This window comes from Ambystoma mexicanum, chromosome 13 (genome assembly GCF_040938575.1).
Source record: "Ambystoma mexicanum isolate Mex_15411 chromosome 13, UKY_AmexF1_1, whole genome shotgun sequence".
Lineage (NCBI taxonomy): Eukaryota > Metazoa > Chordata > Amphibia > Caudata > Ambystomatidae > Ambystoma > Ambystoma mexicanum.
In genome coordinates this window covers 750,617,455-750,640,057 of record NC_090938.1, presented here as the reverse complement: position 1 = coordinate 750,640,057, position 22,603 = coordinate 750,617,455, and the positions used below count along the sequence as shown (strand labels likewise).

The 22,603-nt window shown below is 51.6% G+C and overlaps 1 protein-coding gene across 1 annotated transcript in view; it reads left to right on the top strand.

The window, feature by feature from the left end:
- Positions 1 to 22,603, top strand: part of LOC138521899 (lymphotoxin-beta-like) — a 66,900-nt gene that overhangs the window by 16,090 nt on the left and 28,207 nt on the right. The window contains exon 2 of the mRNA XM_069635059.1: positions 20,779 to 20,824. Within this exon, the coding sequence (XP_069491160.1) occupies positions 20,779 to 20,824 (46 nt within the window). The remainder of the gene's footprint in view (positions 1 to 20,778; positions 20,825 to 22,603) is intronic.

The window sequence follows — 22,603 nt, the reverse complement described above, 5'->3', positions numbered from 1 at the left end:
AGCTGCGCACCATGCCATGCTGCTACGCAGATCTGTGGCACCGCAGTGTGGGAACTCTGCTCTTTGAGAGCTAGAAGAGAAGATGGCAGAACTACACCGCCAAGAAGCATGCATCAGGCGCGGAGAGCTTGCAGCTCAACGAGAGTGATTGTGCGCCCACTGCTGCCTGGGGGAGGGAAAGTGCGTCCAGACTCATGCCAACAAAGAAAGACCTGCCTGGGAGGGTGTGATAAAGGGAACAGTGTTTGCCTGCGCTTTGGATCAGTGATAACTGCGGCAGTAAATTGATGCAGTTATTGCCTGAAGGGGGGAGAGTTAAGTGCTGCATTCAAGCTCCAATGGCAAGAAAAGAAGAGTGAGTAACATACTGTCACCACCGCCGTGTCAGCATCATGTGGTGGCGCAGCCTGGACGCCCTGCTACCCACATCTTGCTGCCTGCCCCAACATTAAGGGACTGACGGAGCCTGAATGTGGCGCAGCCTGGGCACCCTGCTACCCACATCTTGCTGCCTGCCCCAACATTAAGGGACTGACTGAGCCTAATTGTGGCGCAGCCTGGGCACCCTGCTACCCACATCTCGCAGCCTGTCCCCACCATTAAGGGAGAGACTAAGCCTGAATGTGGCGCAGCCTGGCCGCCCTTCTACCAACATCTCGCTGCCTGCCCCAACATTAAGGGACTGACTGAGCCTGAATGTGGCGCAGCCTGGGCACCCTGCTACCCACATCTCGCTGCCTGCCCCAACATTAAGGGACTGACTGAGCCTGAATGTGGCGCAGCCTGGGCACCCTGCTACCCGCATCTCGCTGCCTGCCCCAACATTAAGGGAGAGACTGAGCCTGAATGTGGCGCAGCCTGGCCGCCCTGCTACCCACATCTCGCTGCCTGCCCCAACATTAAGGGACTGACTGAGCCTGAATGTGGCGCAGCCTGGGCACCCTGCTACCCACATCTCGCTGCCTGCCCCAACATTAAGGGACTGACTGAGCCTGAATGTGGCGCAGCCTGGCCGCCCTGCTACCCACATCTCGCTGCCTGCCCCAACATTAAGGGACTGACTGAGCCTGAATGTGGCGCAGCCTGGCCGCCCTGCTACCCACATCTCGCTGCCTGCCCCAACATTAAGGGACTGACTGAGCCTGAATGTGGCGCAGCCTGGGCACCCCGCTACCCACATCTCGCTGCCTGCCCCAACATTAAGGGACTGACTGAGCCTGAATGTGGCGCAGCCTGGGCGCCCCGCTACCCACATCTCGCTGCCTGCCCCAACATTAAGGGACTGACTGAGCCTGAATGTGGCGCAGCCTGGCCGCCCCGCTACCCACATCTCGCTGCCTGCCCCAACATTAAGGGACTGACTGAGCCTGAATGTGGCGCAGCCTGGCCGCCCTGCTACCCACATCTCGCTGCCTGCCCCAACGTCTCGCTGCCTGCTACCCACATCTCGGGGGACTGACTGAGCCTGAATGTGGCGCAGCCTGGGCACCCTGCTACCCACATCTCGGGGGACTGACTGAGCCTGAATGTGGCGCAGCCTGGCCGCCCTGCTACCCACATCTCGCTGCCTGCTACCCACATCTCGGGGGACTGACTGAGCCTGAATGTGGCACTGCCCAGGCACCATGCTACCACTGTCTCACTGCCTGCCCCAACATCAAGGCACTAAGCCGATATGGCGCCTGGTGCTTCCAGGGGCAGCTTTGCCAGCCTTTGAATTGTACCATCAACTGACCTGTACCCATGGTGGTGACTATCCTGAACAGACACTTATGCAAAGTGAACTGGTCTCCTGCAGTCCTGCAAGTGCTCGGAAGAGACTCAGCAAACATGTGTTAGATGCTGTGAGCCTGCATGTAGATTACATCCTTACCGTGGTCCCAGTTGAATGGATGCAAAGCTGTGCTCCCGTAGTGTGTAGGCATGCTCTAAATGGTGCCCGCAGCTGGCAATGGCATCATTCAGTGGTGGAAGTTCCACTTACCACAGGTTAATGAAGGGTCTTGTGAAATGTGGTAGAACTGACAACATTCCAGCAGCAGTTCACCAACCCCAAGTGTCACCCGCTGGTTATGTATCAGTGGCATATCCTACTCTCTGTTGACCCCATAATTCCCAAGCTATAAGGATTGTCGTTCTGTAACGGGGGGCAGGGGGATCATGTTTGTTTCAGCAATGTTTGTTTTGTTCTTTATGGAAAAGGAGGAGTGTGATGTGTGACCTTCCCATGTGTAATGCCCTTTTAGGATGGGCCATGGCCAAGGCCAATAAAAGCAATCCTGCAGGCACGTGCATCAGAAGGGCTGCAGACTCCAGCTATGGAACTCCTATTGTTGTCTCTCATTAAGGCCCTGCAGGCCTTTACCGTGTGATCACAGCCCTACAGGTCCCTGCTGTTCTGGGCCCCCAGACCAGCCTGGTGCCCTTTGTCCAGGCCAGGTACCCACCATCCAGGATGCTGCCGGCATCCGAGGTGCTCTGGCACCCAAGCAGTGTCCCCACAGCCTCACAGGGTCCTGCGCTGCAACCAAGTAAGCCCGGGTGACCCCGGCACACCAACATGGTGCTGGGGCCACCAGAACCAGTGAGGCCGGCCGGGTGACCGCCGCCGGCCCCACAATACTTATGTGTGAAAGATACAACTAACCAACATTGTTTGGTATGATATGGCAAAATGCTCATGTCCAGGCCCCACCTGATCTCCGAGACTTGGTAGAATGCTATGCTGCGGCCGGGCTGTTCCACTCGAGCTCATATATAGGCGTACACATAGGGTGCTGTCCAAGAGGGTGCATGGGTGAGCATTCCCTTCGAGATAAAGGACGCTGGCTACGGAATGCCCCATGGCAAGCCATTAAGCTCATTTCTTCTCTGCAGAAATGTCAATGTCGCCTGAAGCAGCCTTGGTTTGATATCAGGATAACTTGAAATTAACTTTGCATTAACAATGTTTCTGAATAACAGGACACGTGTATTTGCAAGAGGGACCCCAGTCCCTGAGTTCACCTTTGTGGCAGCTGATAGAAGATCAATTGAGCCTACCCTTCCAAACCCCCACTCCAATATCACTGCCAATTGTGTCGCTTCTTTGCCGCCTTCATATGCGCATTCAAACACAACACACATCTTAACAGGAAGTCCCCAAACCACAACCCTGATTAGTTGATGCACAGGGCTGTGCCACTTCTCCGCACATCCGGAGTGTTTGTGATGCGCTCTGATTCAGGTCGACCTTTGCTTAAAGTATCCACGTATTATTCAACATTTGAACAACATGTTATGGTCACATGCAACACACACATGCAGCACAGGCAGGGGACGCTTTCTGCTACACGGAACAGGCAATGCAAGTACAACAGTCGTGCGAGCTTCCACCGCGCACAGAGAGAACAAGCATGCACAGCAGTCGTGCAAGCTTCCACCGCGCACAGAGAGTACAGGTGTGTCACATGCGGCCCTGAACGGACCTGTCCCACACAGAGTAAGTCAAGCATGCACAGCAGTCGTGCAAGCTTCCACCGCACACAGAGAACAGGTGTGTCACATGCGGCCCTGCACGGATCTGTCCCACACAGAGTAAGTCAAGCATGCACAGCAGTCGTGCAAGCGTCCACCGCGCACAGAGAGAACAGGTGTGTCACATGCGGCCCTGCACGGACCTGTCCCAAACAGAGTAAGTCAAGCATACACAGCAGTCGTGCAAGCGTCCACCGCACACAGAGAGAACAGGTGTGTCCTGCACGGACCTGTCCCACACAGAGTAAGTCAAACATGCACAGCAGTCGTGCAAGCTTCCACCGCACACAGAGAGAACAGGTGTGTCACATGCGGCCCTGCACGGACCTGTCCCACACAGAGTAAGTCAAGCATGCACAGCAGTCGTGCAAGCTTCCACTGCGCACAGAGAGAACAGGTGTGTCACATGCGGCCCTGCACGGACCTGTCCCACACAGAGTAAGTCAAGCATACACAGCAGTCGTGCAAGCATCCACCGCACACAGAGAGTACAGGTGTGTCACATGCGGCCCTGCACGGACCTGTCCCACACAGAGTAAGTCAAGCATACACAGCAGTCGTGCAAGCGTCCACCGCACACAGAGAGAACAGGTGTGTCCTGCATGGACCTGTCCCACACAGAGTAAGTCAAGCATGCACAGCAGTCGTGCAAGCTTCCACCGCACACAGAGAGAACAGGTGTGTCACATGCGGCCCTGCACGGACCTGTCCCACACAGAGTAAGTCAAGCATGCACAGCAGTCGTGCAAGCTTCCACCGCACACAGAGAGAACAGGTGTGTCACATGCGGCCCTGCACGGACCTGTCCCACACAGAGTAAGTCAAGCATACACAGCAGTCGTGCAAGCGTCCACCGCACACACAGAGAACAGGTGTGTCCTGCACGGACCTGTCTCACACAGAGTAAGTCAAGCATGCACAGCAGTCGTGCAAGCTTCCACCGCACACAGAGAGAACAGGTGTGTCACATGCGGCCCTGCACGGACCTGTCCCACACAGAGTAAGTCAAGCATGCACAGCAGTCGTGCAAGCGTCCACCGCACACAGAGAGAACAGGTGTGTCACATGCGGCCCTGCACGGACCTGTCCCACACAGAGTAAGTCAAGCATGCACAGCAGTCGTGCAAGCTTCCACCGCACACAGAGAGAACAGGTGTGTCCTGCACGGACCTGTCCCACACAGAGTAAGTCAAGCATGCACAGCAGTTGTGCAAGCGTCCACCGCACACAGAGAGAACAGGTGTGTCCTGCACGGACCTGTCCCACACAGAGTAAGTCAAGCATGCACAGCAGTCATGCAAGCGTCCACCGCACACAGAGAGAACAGGTGTGTCCTGCACGGACCTGTCCCACACAGAGTAAGTCAAGCATGCACAGCAGTCGTGCAAGCTTCCACTGCACACAGAGAGAACAGGTGTGTCACATGCGGCCCTGCACGGACCTGTCCCACACAGACTAAGTCAAGCATGCACAGCAGTCGTGCAAGCGTCCACCGCACACAGAGAGAACAGGTGTGTCACATGCGGCCCTGCACGGACCTGTCCCACACAGAGTAAGTCAAGCATGCACAGCAGTCGTGCAAGCTTCCACCGCACACAGAGAGAACAGGTGTGTCCTGCACGGACCTGTCCCACACAGAGTAAGTCAAGCATGCACAGCAGTCGTGCAAGCGTCCACCGCACACAGAGAGAACAGGTGTGTCCTGCACGGACCTGTCCCACACAGAGTAAGTCAAGCATGCACAGCAGTCGTGCAAGCGTCCACCGCACACAGAGAGAACAGGTGTGTCCTGCACGGACCTGTCCCACACAGAGTAAGTCAAGCATGCACAGCAGTCGTGCAAGCTTCCACTGCACACAGAGAGAACAGGTGTGTCCTGCACGGACCTGTCCCACACAGAGTAAGTCAAGCATGCACAACAGTCGTGCAAGCGTCCACCGCACACAGAGAGAACAGGTGTGTCCTGCACGGACCTGTCCCACACAGAGTAAGTCAAGCATGCACAGCAGTCGTGCAAGCTTCCACCGCACACAGAGAGAACAGGTGTGTCCTGCACGGACCTGTCCCACACAGAGTAAGTCAAGCATGCACAACAGTCGTGCAAGCGTCCACCGCACACAGAGAGAACAGGTGTGTCCTGCACGGACCTGTCCCACACAGAGTAAGTCAAGCATGCACAACAGTCGTGCAAGCGTCCACCGCACACAGAGAGAACAGGTGTGTCCTGCACGGATCTGTCTCACACAGAGTAAGTCAAGCATGCACAGCAGTCGTGCAAGCGTCCACCGCACACAGAGAGAAGAGGTGTGTCCTGCACGGACCTGTCCCACACAGAGTAAGTCAAGCATGCACAGCAGTCGTGCAAGCTTCCACAGCACACAGAGAGAACAGGTGTGTCACATTCGGCCCTGCACGGACCTGTCCCACACAGAGTAAGTCAAGCATGCACAGCAGTCGTGCAAGCTTCCACCGCGCACAGAGAGAACAGGTGTGTCACATGCGGCCCTGCACGGACCTGTCCCACACAGAGTAAGTCAAGCATACACAGCAGTCGTGCAAGCTTCCACCGCACACAGAGAGAACAGGTGTGTCCTGCACGGACCTGTCCCACACAGAGTAAGTCAAGCATGCACAGCAGTCGTGCAAGCTTCCACCGCACACAGAGAGAACAGGTGTGTCCTGCACGGACCTGTCCCACACAGAGTAAGTCAAGCATGCACAACAGTCGTGCAAGCGTCCACCGCACACAGAGAGAACAGGTGTGTCCTGCACGGACCTGTCCCACACAGAGTAAGTCAAGAATGCACAACAGTCGTGCAAGCGTCCACCGCACACAGAGAGAACAGGTGTGTCCTGCACGGACCTGTCCCACACAGAGTAAGTCAAGCATGCACAGCAGTCGTGCAAGCTTCCACCGCACACAGAGAGAACAGGTGTGTCACGTGCGGCCCTGCACGGACCTGTCCCACACAGAGTAAGTCAAGCATGCACAGCAGTCGTGCAAGCTTCCACCGCGCACAGAGAGAACAGGTGTGTCACATGCGGCCCTGCACGGACCTGTCCCACACAGAGTAAGTCAAGCATACACAGCAGTCGTGCAAGCTTCCACCGCACACAGAGAGAACAGGTGTGTCCTGCACGGACCTGTCCCACACAGAGTAAGTCAAGCATGCACAACAGTCGTGCAAGCGTCCACCGCACACAGAGAGAACAGGTGTGTCCTGCACGGACCTGTCCCACACAGAGTAAGTCAAGCATGCACAACAGTCGTGCAAGCGTCCACCGCACACAGAGAGAACAGGTGTGTCCTGCACGGACCTGTCCCACACAGAGTAAGTCAAGCATGCACAGCAGTCGTGCAAGCTTCCACCGCACACAGAGAGAACAGGTGTGTCACATGCGGCCCTGCACGGACCTGTCCCACACAGAGTAAGTCAAGCATGCACAGCAGTCGTGCAAGCTTCCACCGCGCACAGAGAGAACAGGTGTGTCACATGCGGCCCTGCACGGACCTGTCCCACACAGAGTAAGTCAAGCATACACAGCAGTCGTGCAAGCTTCCACCGCACACAGAGAGAACAGGTGTATCCTGCACAGACCTGTCCCACACAGAGTAAGTCAAGCATGCACAGCAGTCGTGCAAGCTTCCACCGCACACAGAGAGAACAGGTGTGTCCTGCACGGACTTGTCCCACACAGAGTAAGTCAAGCATGCACAACAGTCGTGCAAGCGTCCACCGCACACAGAGAGAACAGGTGTGTCCTGCACGGACCTGTCCCACACAGAGTAAGTCAAGCATGCACAACAGTCGTGCAAGCGTCCACCGCACACAGAGAGAACAGGTGTGTCCTGCACGGACCTGTCCCACACAGAGCAAGTCAAGCATGCACAGCAGTCATGCAAGCTTCCACCGCACACAGAGAGAACAGGTGTGTCACATGCGGCCCTGCACGGACCTGTCCCACACAGAGTAAGTCAAGCATGCACAGCAGTCGTGCAAGCTTCCACCGCGCACAGAGAGAACAGGTGTGTCACATGCGGCCCTGCACGGACCTGTCCCACACAGAGTAAGTCAAGCATACACAGCAGTCGTGCAAGCTTCCACCGCACACAGAGAGAACAGGTGTGTCCTGCACGGACCTGTCCCACACAGAGTAAGTCAAGCATGCACAGCAGTCGTGCAAGCGTCCACCGCACACAGAGAGAACAGGTGTGTCCTGCACGGACCTTTCCCACACAGAGTAAGTCAAGCATGCACAACAGTCGTGCAAGCGTCCACCGCACACAGAGAGAACAGGTGTGTCCTGCACGGACCTGTCCCACACAGAGTAAGTCAAGCATGCACAGCAGTAGTGCACACTTCCTTCACGCACATAAGGTCCATGGCGCGGACAATAGCATTGCACACCATCTCCAGGCACGAGAGGCAGCAGCAATACAAGCTTGCCCCGCGCACACAACGGGTGCCCCATGACAGGTGCAGTGGACACCACGCACACATGCAAACATGCATGCACAAACACACCCACCTATAACAGGAATAGCTCAGGGAGCGGCAGTGCCCACTTCATTTAGACTCCGTCCCCCCCTCGCAACCGCCCCTTCTCGTTGGGTGCATCTCGAAAGCACAATAAATAAATAAATAGATAAATAAATAAATAAATGTCGCCTAGGACACAGCTGTCAACCATTAATGTGGCCAAAGTGGAAGGGAGCCGATGATTTTCTTTTTTGCGAGCAAGGTCATGTTGAAGTCTATGGACGGTTCAGAGACTTCCTGTTTGTGAAATAATTCCACAGTGGGTGCCACCTCCAATCTCTATCTATCTATCTGTGTATTTATTGAGCGCCAAAGCCCATAGGCATCAGGGCGCTACAGAGACACAAGACCAACTGGACAAAAGGAGAAGTTGGAGGGGCAGAAGAAGCCAACCTAAGCAAATAATTTAGTTTTCAGAATTTTCCTAAAAGCAAGATGTTTTTTTCCTTCCGCAGACATTCAGGCAGTTCATTCCAGGCTTGGGCCATCAGGACCGGGAAGGATCCACCTTTTCACCTAGTTCTCTTGAAAAGTGGGATGGTGGGGCAGTGGGTGTCAGAGGACCAAAGGTTGCACGTAGGTTTGTAAACTTCCAGTTTCTCCTTCAAGTATGATGGTGCATTTCCAAGCAGACCTTTATAGCCCAGGGATAGTATTTTACACTGGATTCCGGCAGTGACAGGGAGCCAATGAAGTTCTCCATGTGGACCTGATACCGGATCCCTCCGAGCAATCTTTAAAACTGCTTGGACTGCATCCTTTTGAATTTTTTTGCAGCTTGCCTAAACAGTCCTTGCTTGCCCCAGCCAGTAAGGATTTAAAGTAATCAAGTCTGGGTAGGAAAATCGCCCAGACTCATTTATTGTGTTTTTTCTGGGTTGCCAGGGGGCAGAGCTCTCTGAGAACCCTTAAGTAGTAGTTAGAACTTTTAACTACATAGATGACGTCTGCATTAAGTGCAATTAAATTTGCCAACAACAGAGATGCAACCCCCATCTATGTTGAAACCCCATCTATGTTGAAGATCTTATAAACTGGGCCCCGATTTTTCTCTGGCCTGTTTAGATCCATAGACCATAAATTCAGTCTTGGCCGCGTTCAAGCAGAGCCAATTTGCGGCCATCCACTCTTTAATAACAATGTAGATTTAGTCCAGATTCTTCTGATCTGCTCCGTAATTTCCACACAGCTCCATAGCTCGCTGGAAATCATTGGCATAGTTAGAGAAAAAGACCCCCAATTTTTCAATTTCAACACATAAGGGCTTGATGTAAAGACTGAATGAAGACGGAGATAAACACGCCCCCTCCGGCACCCCGCAGAAAATGGGAGCAGAGTCGGATGTCACATCCCCCCAACGTACCCTGGAATTGCGACCACCAAGAAAGGACTCCATCCACACTGTGGCTTCATCAGCGAAGCGGCCTATGTGAGTCAGTGTCTTTAATAGCTGTTTATGATCTAAAAGGTTGAAGGCTGCTGACAGATCCAATAGTATCAGCAAGCCCGACCCGCTCCTCCCCAAGGCAGCTAACATACGGGTCTGTAGATCGAGAAGAGCACTCTTGGTTCCGTAGGATTCATCCTTATGAAGAAGCCCCATGGTCTCCAAATGATGCTGCATCTGGAAGGTGGCCATTTTGTCAATCATTTTCAAAAGAAAGGGGGTGTTTGTTATTGACCTGAGGTTGGTGTACTCCTTAGGGTCCTTCAGTAGTGGTGTCAGTTACATCTTTAAAAGCCGCCAAAACAATGCACTGCGCAAAGGAGGCTTTGATGCATCTTCTGAAGAAAGGCACACACGTATCCCTATTTTCCAAGATGTTTTTTGATGGGAGGAGATTCCCGGGATAGCTGCTTGGATGCATGCCTTTCAACAAATCAGTTACTTCACTGTCAGTCACAGGGAGAAAGTTTAAAAGCCCCTGTGATTCATGACCCAGTTCCTCATCTATAGTTGTGGGGGGTTCCGACTGGAGTTCTCTTTCTAGAGCAGAGCAAATTCTAGTACGAGCCGTGATGATTTTCTCTGCAAAGGCTTTTGAGTACCTATACAGGCCTCTCTATCAGGATTAAAAGGGAGAGTTTTTTCCCAGGATTTGAATAGTTTAAATAATTCCTTTGTTTCATTTCCTGCTTTTATTATTTGTTTATTGTAGAAGGAATCTTTGGCTTTCATAATTTTACATTTGTATTCCTTCTCAATGAGCTTTCAGGCATTTTTGTTTTCCTGGGTTTTCATTACGCTCAGCTTGTCTTTTTTTCTGTATAGTGAGATTTAAATCCAAAGTGAACCAAGTTTGATGATTAGGACTCTCTCTAACCATTCTAGCTTTAAGTGGTGCTGAAATGTTCAGAAATGATTCCAAGTGTTCATTATAACTCGTCACTAAATGGACCGGGCAGCCCTGATCAGTTGTTTTAAACATAAGTTCCTCCAAACAGCTAAGTCCACCTTTTCGATTTTTTGGAAAGTTCTTACCATAGCGCTGACTCGGAATCTCATGTTTACGCAGGTAGCGTGATGGGATGTCCATCTTGGCCATGAGAAAAAAGTGGTCCAACCATATGCAAAGTGACGTAGTCACGTCGACTATGTTTATGTTTCGGCCAGATAACCAATCTAACGTATGGCCCTTTGTATGAGAAGGAGCTATATTGTGTACCTGGATATCCATATTACTTAATGAACACTCCAGGTCCAAAATGGCTTTATCTGCACGATATCCTTTCCAGAGATTTAAGTCGCCCAGGAAAATGGTGGAGCAATTTGACTTTTGTAAGGGAGAAAGCAGCTGGACAGTGTGTTCATTAAACAGGGAGAAAGCAGCTGGATAGTGTGTTCATTAAACCGGGAGAAAGTAGCTGGACAGTGTGTTCATTAAACATGGAGGAAGCAGCTGGACAGTGTGTTCATTAACCAGGGAGAAAGCAGCTGGACAGTGTGTTCATTAAACATGGAGGAAGCAGCTGGACAGTGTGTTCATTAAACAGGGAGAAAGCAGCTGGACAGTGTGTTCATTAACCAGGGAGAAATCAGCTGGACAGTGTGTTCATTAAACAGGGAGAAAGCAGCTGGACAGTGTGTTCATTAAACAGGGAGGAAGCAGCTGGACAGTGTGTCCATTAACCAGGGAGAAAGCAGCTGGACAGTGTGTTCATTAAACAGGAGAAAGCAGCTGGACAGTGTGTCCATTAAACAGGGAGAAAGCAGCTGGACAGTGTGTTCATTAAACAGGGAGGAAGCAGCTGGACAGTGTGTCCATTAAACAGGGAGAAAGCAGCTGGACAGTGTGTTCATTAAACAGGAGAAAGCAGCTGGACAGTGTGTCCATTAAACAGGGAGAAAGCAGCTGGACAGTGTGTTCATTAAACAGGGAGGAAGCAGCTGGACAGTGTGTCCATTAAACAGGGAGAAAGCAGCTGGACAGTGTGTTCATTAAACCGGGAGAAAGCAGCTGGACAGTGTGTTCATTAAACATGGAGGAAGCAGCTGGACAGTGTGTTCATTAACCAGGGAGAAAGCAGCTGGACAGTGTGTTCATTAAACATGGAGGAAGCAGCTGGACAGTGTGTTCATTAAACAGGGAGAAAGCAGCTGGACGGTGTGTTCATTAACCAGGGAGAAATCAGCTGGACAGTGTGTTCATTAAACAGGGAGAAAGCAGCTGGACAGTGTGTTTATTAAACAGGGAGGAATCAGCTGGACAGTGTGTCCATTAACCAGGGAGAAAGCAGCTGGACAGTGTGTTCATTAAACAGGAGAAAGCAGCTGGACAGTGTGTTCATTAAACAGGTAGAAAGCAGCTGGACAGTGTGTTCATTAAACAGGGAGGAAGCAGCTGGACAGTGTGTCCATTAAACAGGGAGAAAGCAGCTGGACAGTGTGTTCATTAAACAGGAGAAAGCAGCTGGACAGTGTGTCCATTAAACAGGGAGAAAGCAGCTGGACAGTGTGTTCATTAAACAGGGAGGAAGCAGCTGGACAGTGTGTCCATTAAACAGGGAGGAAGCAGCTGGACAGTGTGTTCATTAAACAGGGAGGAAGCAGCTGGACAGTGTGTCCATTAACCAGGGAGAAAGCAGCTGGACAGTGTGTCCATTAAACAGGGAGAAAGCAGCTGGACAGTGTGTTCATTAAACAGGGAGAAAGCAGCTGGACAGTGTGTTCATTAAACATGGAGAAAGCAGCTGGACAGTGTGTTCATTAAACAGGGAGAAAGCAGCTGGACAGTGTGTTCATTAAACAGGGAGAAATCAGCTGGACAGTGTGTTCATTAACCAGGGAGGAAGCAGCTGGACAGTGTGTTCATTAAACAGGGAGAAAGCAGCTGGACAGTGTGTTCATTAAACAGGAGAAAGCAGCTGGACAGTGTGTTCATTAAACAGGAGAAAGCAGCTGGACAGTGTGTTCATTGACCAGGGAGAAAGCAGCTGGACAGTGTGTTCATTGACCAGGGAGAAAGCAGCTGGACAGTGTGTTCATTAACCAGGGAGAAAGCAGCTGGACAGTGTGTTCATTGACCAGGAAGAAAGCAGCTGGACAGTGCGTTCATTAAAAAGGGGCATCTCAGTGGGGGGGGCAGTAGATCAGGATTAAGTGTATGCTATGATTGTGATATGGGGTGTAGAATTTAGCACCCGTCGCAATCTATTTTGCTCTCGTACATTCCGATATTCTTTTTTACAAATAATGGTGACACCACCCCCAATACCGTCAGTCGGGGGGGAGGGGTCGCTTGCTCAATCACAGGGCTGCGTGAGTCCAGGAGCTTTGTCTCTGAGAGGCACATAATATCAACTTGGTTGCTGACAATGTAATCATGGATGTCAGTAGCATGTTTAGGTAACGACCTAGTGTTTAAAGGGCACGTTTTATTGAGCGTGGCTGTGATTCTTCTCCTCCAATGTCCACATTGATAACTGGGAGGGGGGGGGGGGAAATGTGCGGAAAAGCCCTTTGCGGGGCAATTGCATCTTGAGTAATTCCACTGTTTTCTATTCCTCCAAGGAGGGTAATGTTAGGATTTGGACTAGACAGGGTTTCAGGTGGGAAAGGAAGGGGAGCATTCAGCCTAGCCTTCAGTGTGGAGCATACCATACAGTTGTTCATACAGCGCTGTACAATAGCCTCCCGGTGTGCCTTCGGGGATAGTGCCGGCGGCTGGTAGATGTGCTGCAGTTCCCCTGTTAGTTTGTTGCTCTGCCAACAAGACCTCAATTTTCCAAGTTATATCCATGTTCCACCCCTTGCAGTACTAACCTTTTGGACGAAAAGCACCAGATGATAGCAGGAAATATTACAGCAAGTTTGTGCGTCCGTCCGCGGACATGCGCAGACTTGCTGGACGCTAACGCGCTTGGTAATATCCTAAAAACGCTGACGAACTACACTCCTGATGGGATTTGTAGTTCGTAGCGTGACCAGCGTTCTAAACACACAATCAATGCGGTCTCACAGGCGCAGGCAAGCCACCTCTGAGCACTAAAGAACGTAAGGTAAGGAACAGTAGAGCTAAGGCACACAGTTAATGAGATCTATATTAATAAAAAAGTTAAAAACACGAGGTGGCTAATAAATTGATTCTAGATAATTAATAAAGAGTTAAAACACAAGGTGGCTAAAATGCGTGTGAGTTGTTGAGAGGTATTGCCAAGGCTCTCACTGGTACCCAGATAATGAGTACTTTTGAATCTGTACCCGTCCATTTGCTTGGATTGGGACACCTCTTTCCCTGCCCCGACTAACACCCCCCCCATCCCTCTTTTGCTGGACCTAGCGCCAAGATGACCCGTAGTAGACAGACGTCGAGCTATATAGGACCCATGTACATTACAATACATGATTGCACTCTGTGATCCAGGTCCCATTCATGCTGACACATCCTGCATATGGCAGCACAACAACAGCACATCACCATAGCAGCACACCACCACAACACTGTGTAACACAACAAAGCAGCCCCACGCTGTGGCACAATGCAGCACATGAACCCAGTACAACATAACCTAGCACAGACCAACAGAACCCCAGAAAAAGCCTACTTTAAACATGACATACCATGAAAGCAGGGGGGGGGGCATTCTAGAACATTCTAGAGCAGAGCGCTCTGAAGGTGACGAACGGAGACCCGAAGGGAAATGGAGGAGGCACCCCGATAACCGGGGCAGGGGCCTTCCTCCTTCCGCTCTCTCATCCCCCCCCCCCCGCGGGGGCAGGGGAGAGGGCGGCAAGAGGCAGAAAAAGAGCGCCAAGCGCTGCAAAAGCCCGCGAAGGGTAACAAAAGAAAGGGGAGGAGCTTGGGATTCATAGGCGGCGGGCACCCGGAACAGCAGCACTTGCAGCTCTTCCAGCAGCCGGGTGCCCGCCAAGCAGGAGAGGTTTTTCGTTCAAGAAGGATGTCGTTTTGGGTTCCTGCTCTCCTGGCTCACCCCTGTTCGCGTTGCTGTGTGGCGGTCACTGCAGCTGAAGGCCTTTCCAGCGTTCGCGTGGGAGATCCTAGATGTCACGGTGGTCCAATGGAGGATTTTGTGCGCCAGCTGCAGTCACGAGAGGAGCTCGGGTGTCGCGGATAGAGAGTGAAAGAAGGTACATACAGGTGGGGAGAGCCGAATGCTCCGTTGGTTAGAGGACGGGGTGGATAATGATAGTGCGGCTGGCTCCGTAATTACATAGAAGGGGTTTCCAGTAACTGGTGGTCTGGTCGTCGGAGCAAGTAAGCAGGCTCATTTGAGGCGGGAGTTTTATGGGCCATGTAGAAATTGTACATGATGCAGCAAGCGTAACGTAGAAAGAGCGGGGTTTATGGGTGTGTAAAGGCAAATGTGTAAGGTATAAATACGGTCCCGAGTCCCCCTATATGTCTAAACGCGAGTCGGGTTCAGACAGCAAATTTTTAGCCAGTCTCTGTGGCACGGGCAGTGAAAGCGCGTGGATCGATCCCGGAAGGTTTGTGGGTCGGCTCAGGTGGGTGACTGTATACTCCTCCTGTGTGGTAGCGGTGCGCGCATGTGCATGGGAAGGAGTGTGCGTGGGTGCCCGCCCACCTCTCCTGTTTACCTGCAGGTTGCTGAATCGTACACATTCCCGTGGGGGTTCTCGCGCAGCACAAATCCAGTGCGGACACACATCACAGTGTTGCTCCATTGTGTCCACTAATCGTTCGTTGCTGTGGCTTCGCTTCGAAAATTGCATATTTCTCGGTGGGGGACGGGGGGAGGGGGCAGTGCTCACTCACCCTCTCCACAGTACACTTTCCAAGTTGGAGCATGCAGGCCTGCATCGGCGGTGAGACAAAAAGTAATTAAACTGAGCAGTTAACCTGCAGAGGCTGGTGCGATGCCACATGGACCCCAATCCCTATGGCCCCCTGGGAGGGGCGGTGGTTACACTATGCTGCAGACACGACACTTCTCACAGCGCTTGTTAGGGAGATTCAGCGTCCGCCAGCTGTCCACCAGAAGAGGCAGGGGTATGCTTGGAGTGTGCTAGCAGCGCTCCATGCTGAATGGAGCAGAGAGCGTCATGGAGTACAGAGCCATGTGTACATATGGCACTTCTGGGCTACCATTTCTTTAAGATGAGTTTATAGGCACCCCCCTCCCCAGGTTTTTACTCGCTTACCCAAAGGTGTGTTTCTTGCTTTTCGGCTTCGGGGCGGCATGGGACAGCGTAACTGATAGCGCAGGGGCAACGTGCTCACTGTGGAAGACGCGGAGCAACACAGGTTCAGGCGCTAGATTCGTGCTTGAAAACAGCTGGGCATTAAGCACGTTATAAGTAACTGTACAGTTACAATAGTATGCAGTGCTCTAAGCCTTTGACCTAAACTTACTGCGTTGCTCGCAGGAAAATAATGAATTGCATTTCATTGCGTACAGTGGTACAGCACGATAGAAATGTCGGTAGCAAGCTCTTTGATAAAAGGGAGGTGGTACCGGTTCATGGGTGTGAAACCGTGTGCTGTGGCGCCGGAGATTATTATGATTAACGGCGTGTGTAGTAGCCCGTGGGATAAGGTTTTTTCAGACTACAATCAACTTGGGGGGCTTGCATTATTGGAGGACATGGCGGTTGGCATCATCATGGCGTTCTGTGCGGTGTTGGAATTATTGAAGAGTGCCGCGAGTTGTTTCAATTTGTACAGGGGCGTGTAGGGTGTCATTATGTACCGCATTGCCGCCTGCACAGTCATCAGGCGATATTTACAGCTGTGCTCTCGGGGCTAATGATATAGGGGTTTACTATGGCAGTGGGTGGTACGACGTTCAGGACAGAGGTCTTCCACGTTGCCTTGCTTTTCAATGGAGAAGGATCAGGGATTTTCAGTACAAAATAGCGGTAGAGCTACACATTACAGAGATGTCAGTCGTGCTTTCCCAAGCACAACAAAGGAAGGCAGTTTCATATGCCTTACATGGACCCCATGGCAACACCATTTCAAAAGTGGTCTATATAGGGGATGGGGTTTTAGAAGCAACTCTTTATATTTCCTAGATGCGACGAGCTGAACGTACAGGTGGTGCGTGATTTTCCGGCCAATATGTCCTCCAGCATTAGGGGAATTACCGTGGGGAGGGGAAAGTGCATTACGTTGCGCACGAGAGCGGCTGAGGGCATGGTAGCAAGTCAGAGGCAAAGCGACAAGCGGGAGATATCGCGTTCATTACCCATTGCATTTTGGGGGGGAAACCGGTCAAGGCACGGTTTTCTTTTGGCAGTCTGGGACTTATAGTAGTGGAGGTCCCGGTTGATGACTGGGTAACACCGTCAGAGGTGGGGATGTGTTTACTAGGACTAGGCGCCACACATGAGTTATGTTGCTCATTGGAGGGAAGGTTGCGAGGCGCCCCCGTGTTCAGTGTGGGTGACATTGAGTGTCTCCTCGTGGGGCTTAGGTAGGGCATTGGCGCCCATGAACATCGGAAATGAGGGCGAACTACCGTCAGTTGGGATGGGTGAGCAGTGCAGTGGGCTTGCATGGGTCATCAAGGGAATATTCCATGTTTACAGCCAGGTTTCAACTTGTCTTAGGTGTCATTTTCATTTTGGCAAGGCTGAGCGACCCACTAGCAGCGAGGTGATGGTGTGCGGCCAGGGAAAGTATGGAAGGCCACAGCTGGGGGATTAACATGTGTAATTTCGGCAGCGGCAAAACCACTAGATAGTGACTGTTTTTAAACCGCACCACTTCCCGTGCAACGGCACATGGGAGGGTTAAAGCTTTCGATTGGGCCACAGTTTACCTGGGCGGAGCGTGCTGGAAGGATCATATCTCTTGTGTGGTGCTATCGCAACTGCCACATGGTACAGGGGTTGGTGGTACACCTGCTGTTTCTGTACAGGAGTGGGGTCTAAGGCTTTCATTGGAGGTGACAGCTGTACTCTTAGGAAAGATAGGACTAGGCACCAGTAGAGCCCCAGTAAAGCAGCTAGTGGTACGGGTATGGGGCAGTTGGAAGGACAAGACGCCCCAATGACGGTCAATGTAAAGTTAGCAAAAGTATCTGGAATTATGGCGGGTGTAAAAACGCTCGGACACACAATGTAGGAAAAGGGGACGAACATGGTTTAAGTCCTTGGGGGGTACATGATATCACGTCGCGCTGTTATTTGGTACCGCAGTTGCTGCTCGGGGGGCTGGAGGTGAAAAACGATTAGGAGTAGTTTAGCTAATTGTAGGTATGGCACAGCAACAGTGGATTAGTTATCAGCCACGTGGGTTGACGGCATTTGTTTGTGTTTCGTGGGAGCAGCCACAGAGATGACACAGGGGCTACAGGTGTTCAAATGGGTCAGCTGAGTTCGCAAGTAACTGGTAGGGGTTTGCAGTGAGGGACTCTATTACGGAACTCACTTGGTGGCCCGTGAAGAGACGTTGCGATAGGCAACTTTTCAGTGCAGCAGGCTTTTAAGGGAATTTCCACCACGCAAAGGTGGTTGGTCGGGATCACGCAGGGTCACAGGATTTGACAGGAGTGGCAAGGCATTGCAAATTTGGAAGACATAAGAGTGAATGTACCTAAGTGAATAGGGCTAATCAGGGGAGGTACAAAGCGTAGAGGTGAGGATACCTCAGGGGGAGCAGGCTGGACTTGGAAGCAAGAGGACACAGAGCAACAAAAGTTTGAGCCCATGCTAGCTCTTGGAAACCTCGGGGTATTAAGTGCATTAGAAAAAACCTATGCTCCTACCAACGTTTCAAATGATATGAAGCAGGTTAGGAGAGGATGGGAGAATAGGCCGGGGAGGCAATAAGGGCACGGAGGTAGATGGATACCCTTGTAGGCAACCATATCTGGGCAGATTCTAGTGGGCATGGGATGGGACATATCTGAATTGGCCAAGGGGTGAAGGTTGCTGGGGCACTCAGGTCAGTGGCTGATCCACCGAGGTCAACGCACAGGAGGGCATACCCTACAAAACAGGTTGTCCAGGTAGGGTTATGGTGGGGTACCTTATCACTGCAGGGCCTGGTAGTTGCAAGGGCATTGAGGCGGGGGAGAGGGCTCAGGCTATCCATAGGGCTGCAGAAAGTGGCCATGAAAGTTACTAATACACAACGCAATTTATTGGGCTGGCGCACATGGGTCGGTTCGGTGGAATCAATATAACACCAGTAGTATGTGGCAAAAGGTGGGATAAGTTTTGAGCCAAAAGACAAGTCAGTATGTACAGTAGCTTCATGTATAGACTCCACTACTCAGGAGTCGGACCAGCGCCTCTTGGGAGCCTAACACGGCAGGGGCGTCTGGTGGTGGCAACGAGGGCTCCGCTTCCTCGAACAAATGGCGTTCTCTCAGCCCGAAAACACCTGTAAGGACAGGGAGGTATCAGGCACGGAGGGTTGAGAGAGTTGTGTCCACGAAGGAGATGGTTGGATAATGCAAGGAACGGAATCGGACCAGTGCCTCTTGGGAGCCTAAAAACGGCAGGGGCGTCTGGTGTTGGCAACGAGGGCTCAGCCTCCTCGAACAAATGGCGCTCTCCTCCTAAAACACCTGCAGGGGCAGGGTGTTACCAGGCACAGAGTGTGGGGAGAGTTCTGCCTAGTAAGGAGATGGTTGAAGAGAAGGAAGCAGTTGGCTTCAAAGCAGTGGTAGAACCAGGAGCCGGTGGTACGAGAGCAGGTCAAGGGGGGACTGAGGTACCCCAGGATCAGGCACAACTGGCAAAGGTGACATCCCTGGTCAAAGAAGGATAGAAGGACTGGCACCGGGCAGCAAGGTGTACACAGAACTTCTAGAGCTACAAACTAGGAAAAGGGGGAGCCACGGTGGGCGGTACCCCACCTTTGGCGTGGCGGTGTTGTGGCGACCAATGAGAACAGAAAGACTCTGAATGAGCCATTGCTAAACCGGAAGGGGCTTCGCCCATTCTGGACAGCGCCTCCTGGGAGCCTAAACGGCGGGGGTGTCTGGCGGTAGCAATTGGGGCTCAGCTTCCCCCCAACTAACGGCGCTCCCCCAGTCCGCAAATACCTGCAGGGGCAGGCAGTTCTCAGACTCGAAGGTCTTGGGGGAGTTGGGCCTGCAATGGACATGGACAAAAAGGGGGAAGCAGGACGAGGAGCAGTCGCCGCATCTTTGGAACTATTTTCAATATCTGTTTGCTGTGGTTATATATATGTGTGAAAATAAATCTGCGGCCTTGTTATGCCAAACCAAAGGAAAATGTCTCATTCAGCACCTTACTGGAGGGGAAAGGAAAGGGGCTGGCAAGAATGAGTAATGGGTGATGCATATGGCATAGCTAATGGACAAATGCCCAGGTTATGAAGGTGACGAACGGAGACCCGAAGGGAAATGGAGGAGGCACCCCGATAACCGGGGCAGGGGCCTTCCTCCTTCCGCTCTCTCATCCCTCCCCCCCGCGGGGGCAGGGGAGAGGGCGGCAAGAGGCAGAAAAAGAGCGCCAAGCGCTGCAAAAGCCCGCGAAGGGCAACAAAAGAAAGGGGAGGAGCTTGGGATTCATAGGCGGCGGGCACCCGGAACAGCAGCACTTGCAGCTCTTCCAGCAGCCGGGTGCCCGCCAAGCAGGAGAGGTTTTTCGTTTCCCACCCTCCAACCCTACAGCTGAGGCAGAGCCTGGACGTCGTTGTCGCAGGAGGACCAGGCGGTGTTGTGGCGACCAATGAGAACAGAAAGACTCTGAATGAGCCATTGCTAAACCGGAAGGGGCTTCGCCCATTCTGGACAGCGCCTCCTGGGAGCCTAAACGGCGGGGGTGTCTGGAGGTAGCAATTGGGGCTCAGCTTCCCTCCAACTAACGGCGCTCCCCCAGTCCGCAAATACCTGCAGGGGCAGGCGGTTCTCAGACTCGAAGGTCTTGGGGGAGTTGGGCCTGCAATGGACATGGACAAAAAGGGGGAAGCAGGACGAGGAGCAGTCGCCGCATCTTTGGAACTATTTTCAATATCTGTTTGCTGTGGTTATATATATGTGTGAAAATAAATCTGCGGCCTTGTTATGCCAAACCAAAGGAAAATGTCTCATTCAGCACCTTACTGGAGGGGAAAGGAAAGGGGCTGGCTAGAATGAGTAATGGGTGATGCATATGCCATAGCTAATGGACAAATGCCCAGGTTATGCAGTCCTGCGCAGTTCCCCACTTCCGTGCATACCCTGCTTCCCTTTAGCTCTCCTCGCCCTTGGGTGCAGTCGGAATTCCTGCCCATCGTGGTTGGGGTCCATTTTTCAATGTTCTTTTTTTCTCCCGCAGGTTGAGACGGCCTCGGTGGAGGGCAAGCTGGATGCGCTTCGCTACGGTAAGGAAGGCATGACATGTACACTTACATTTTATTGAAGCAATGTTTCTCGAGCTCTGGGTTTTATTGGTTCAGCCAAACCCTCCTCAGTCTTACACTCCTTAATCATCAGCGCGGTGCCGCCAATCCCCTGGGTAAGAAAGCAGGCTGTACACTTTCTTCAGCAGTAGTTTGGTTTTCCGCCTAGCAATTGCCTGGTTCCTAGAGGAGCGTGTACCGCCCGCGGTGATGTTTGTCTGCAAGGTGAGCATGCGGGTATATGGCCGTAAGTGTCTTGTAGGTTATTTTTGCATTGTCTTGATCTTGCATTAGAAAATTGGTCTTTTCCAACATTATCATATAAAAAAACACAAGCATAGCGTCTGAAATGTCATCGAAAGATTTAGCAAGATGATATGGGGACTATGTAATGACATGTTTTATTATAACAATTAACTTGATGTGGGAGTCTGTAAGAATATTAGATAATGGGCCTTTTATGCTGAAAGTGCATACATCCACTGGGTGTGTGCTCATGGCCATAGTTGCAAAGGGCACTACCTGGCAACACCAGAAGGGCACTGGCCACTTCATGTGTAGACTCAGTCTAGGTGTGCGGGGCACATAAGGGCTAGGACAGCCTGCAAATGAACAACCACACACAAGCACACCCCCTCATCCTGAAAAACCCAAACCGCTCCAAAGTTCAACAGTACATACCATTTTAGTCTTTCCACCACCCACAAAACCCCCACCAATCCTCCCCGAACGCCCCTCTCTCGTGGCATAAGGAGCAGCGCGGGCCTTATTAAACTGTGGTGGCAGGGATGACAAACCGTTAAGTCTAATCACGTCTTCCTTTACTGTCCATAAGGGGGGCTCTCTTAGGTTTATAATTTTGAGCAATAATCAGGGCTCCTGTCGAGGGTAAGTGAGGGTGGATGGCATCCCCCCACTTTTTTCAGAGGGCGGACGACGTCCCCTAGGGTATGTAAGAGACGTGTTTAAAACATGACACTTTGACAGTCTTTTTTAAAGTGATGATTTTAAGTCCGACCTGGGGATTCGAACCACAGGTCGGGCACTTCACCAATGCACAATATAACCTGATGAAAAACATCGAACAATTAAAGGTGACATGTCAAATATCAGGACTGTTCTCTCCAGGGAAAACATTGGCATTGAATCTTGGAGTTTAAAACATGCACACCTTTTAACGTTTTCAAAACACTATTAGATGTAAATATCCCCTCTTGTTTTTTGTGTGTGTTGATTTTATGAAAGGCAAATGCCATTCGCCCCGGGCAACTTGTACGGTTGTGCAAAGCCAATTGAATGAAATTGGCATATTTCACCTTGATATGCTAATTTCTGCTGACGTTGCATCCCATTGCTTATGGTAATGAGTCCCCCCACTTTTCCTAACCTCCGGGCAATAATATCTGCTGTTTTTGGGTCACAGCAGTGATAGTCCAAAGATTGGACTTTGTCAATTTTCTCAAGTTAATGCACGACAACAGGTGAAAAAGCAATAACACTCATTTAAACACAGTAGCGTCAAGATTAGAAATGTTAACACTGTCCTGCATCCATGCCCCACCCTCTAGAAGCACAACACAAGAAAACACAAGAGGCTCCCTCCCAATGACTGTTATTTCCACTGAGTGTGAAATGGTGTCTCTCTAGATGTAAGATGTGCTGTCTTCAAAGAATTCCACGCCCGTTAGGCCTCACTGCAAGCCTGGCACATCAACTAGACTTGCACCTTAATAAAGGCACTTTGCAGATCCCCCCTTATGT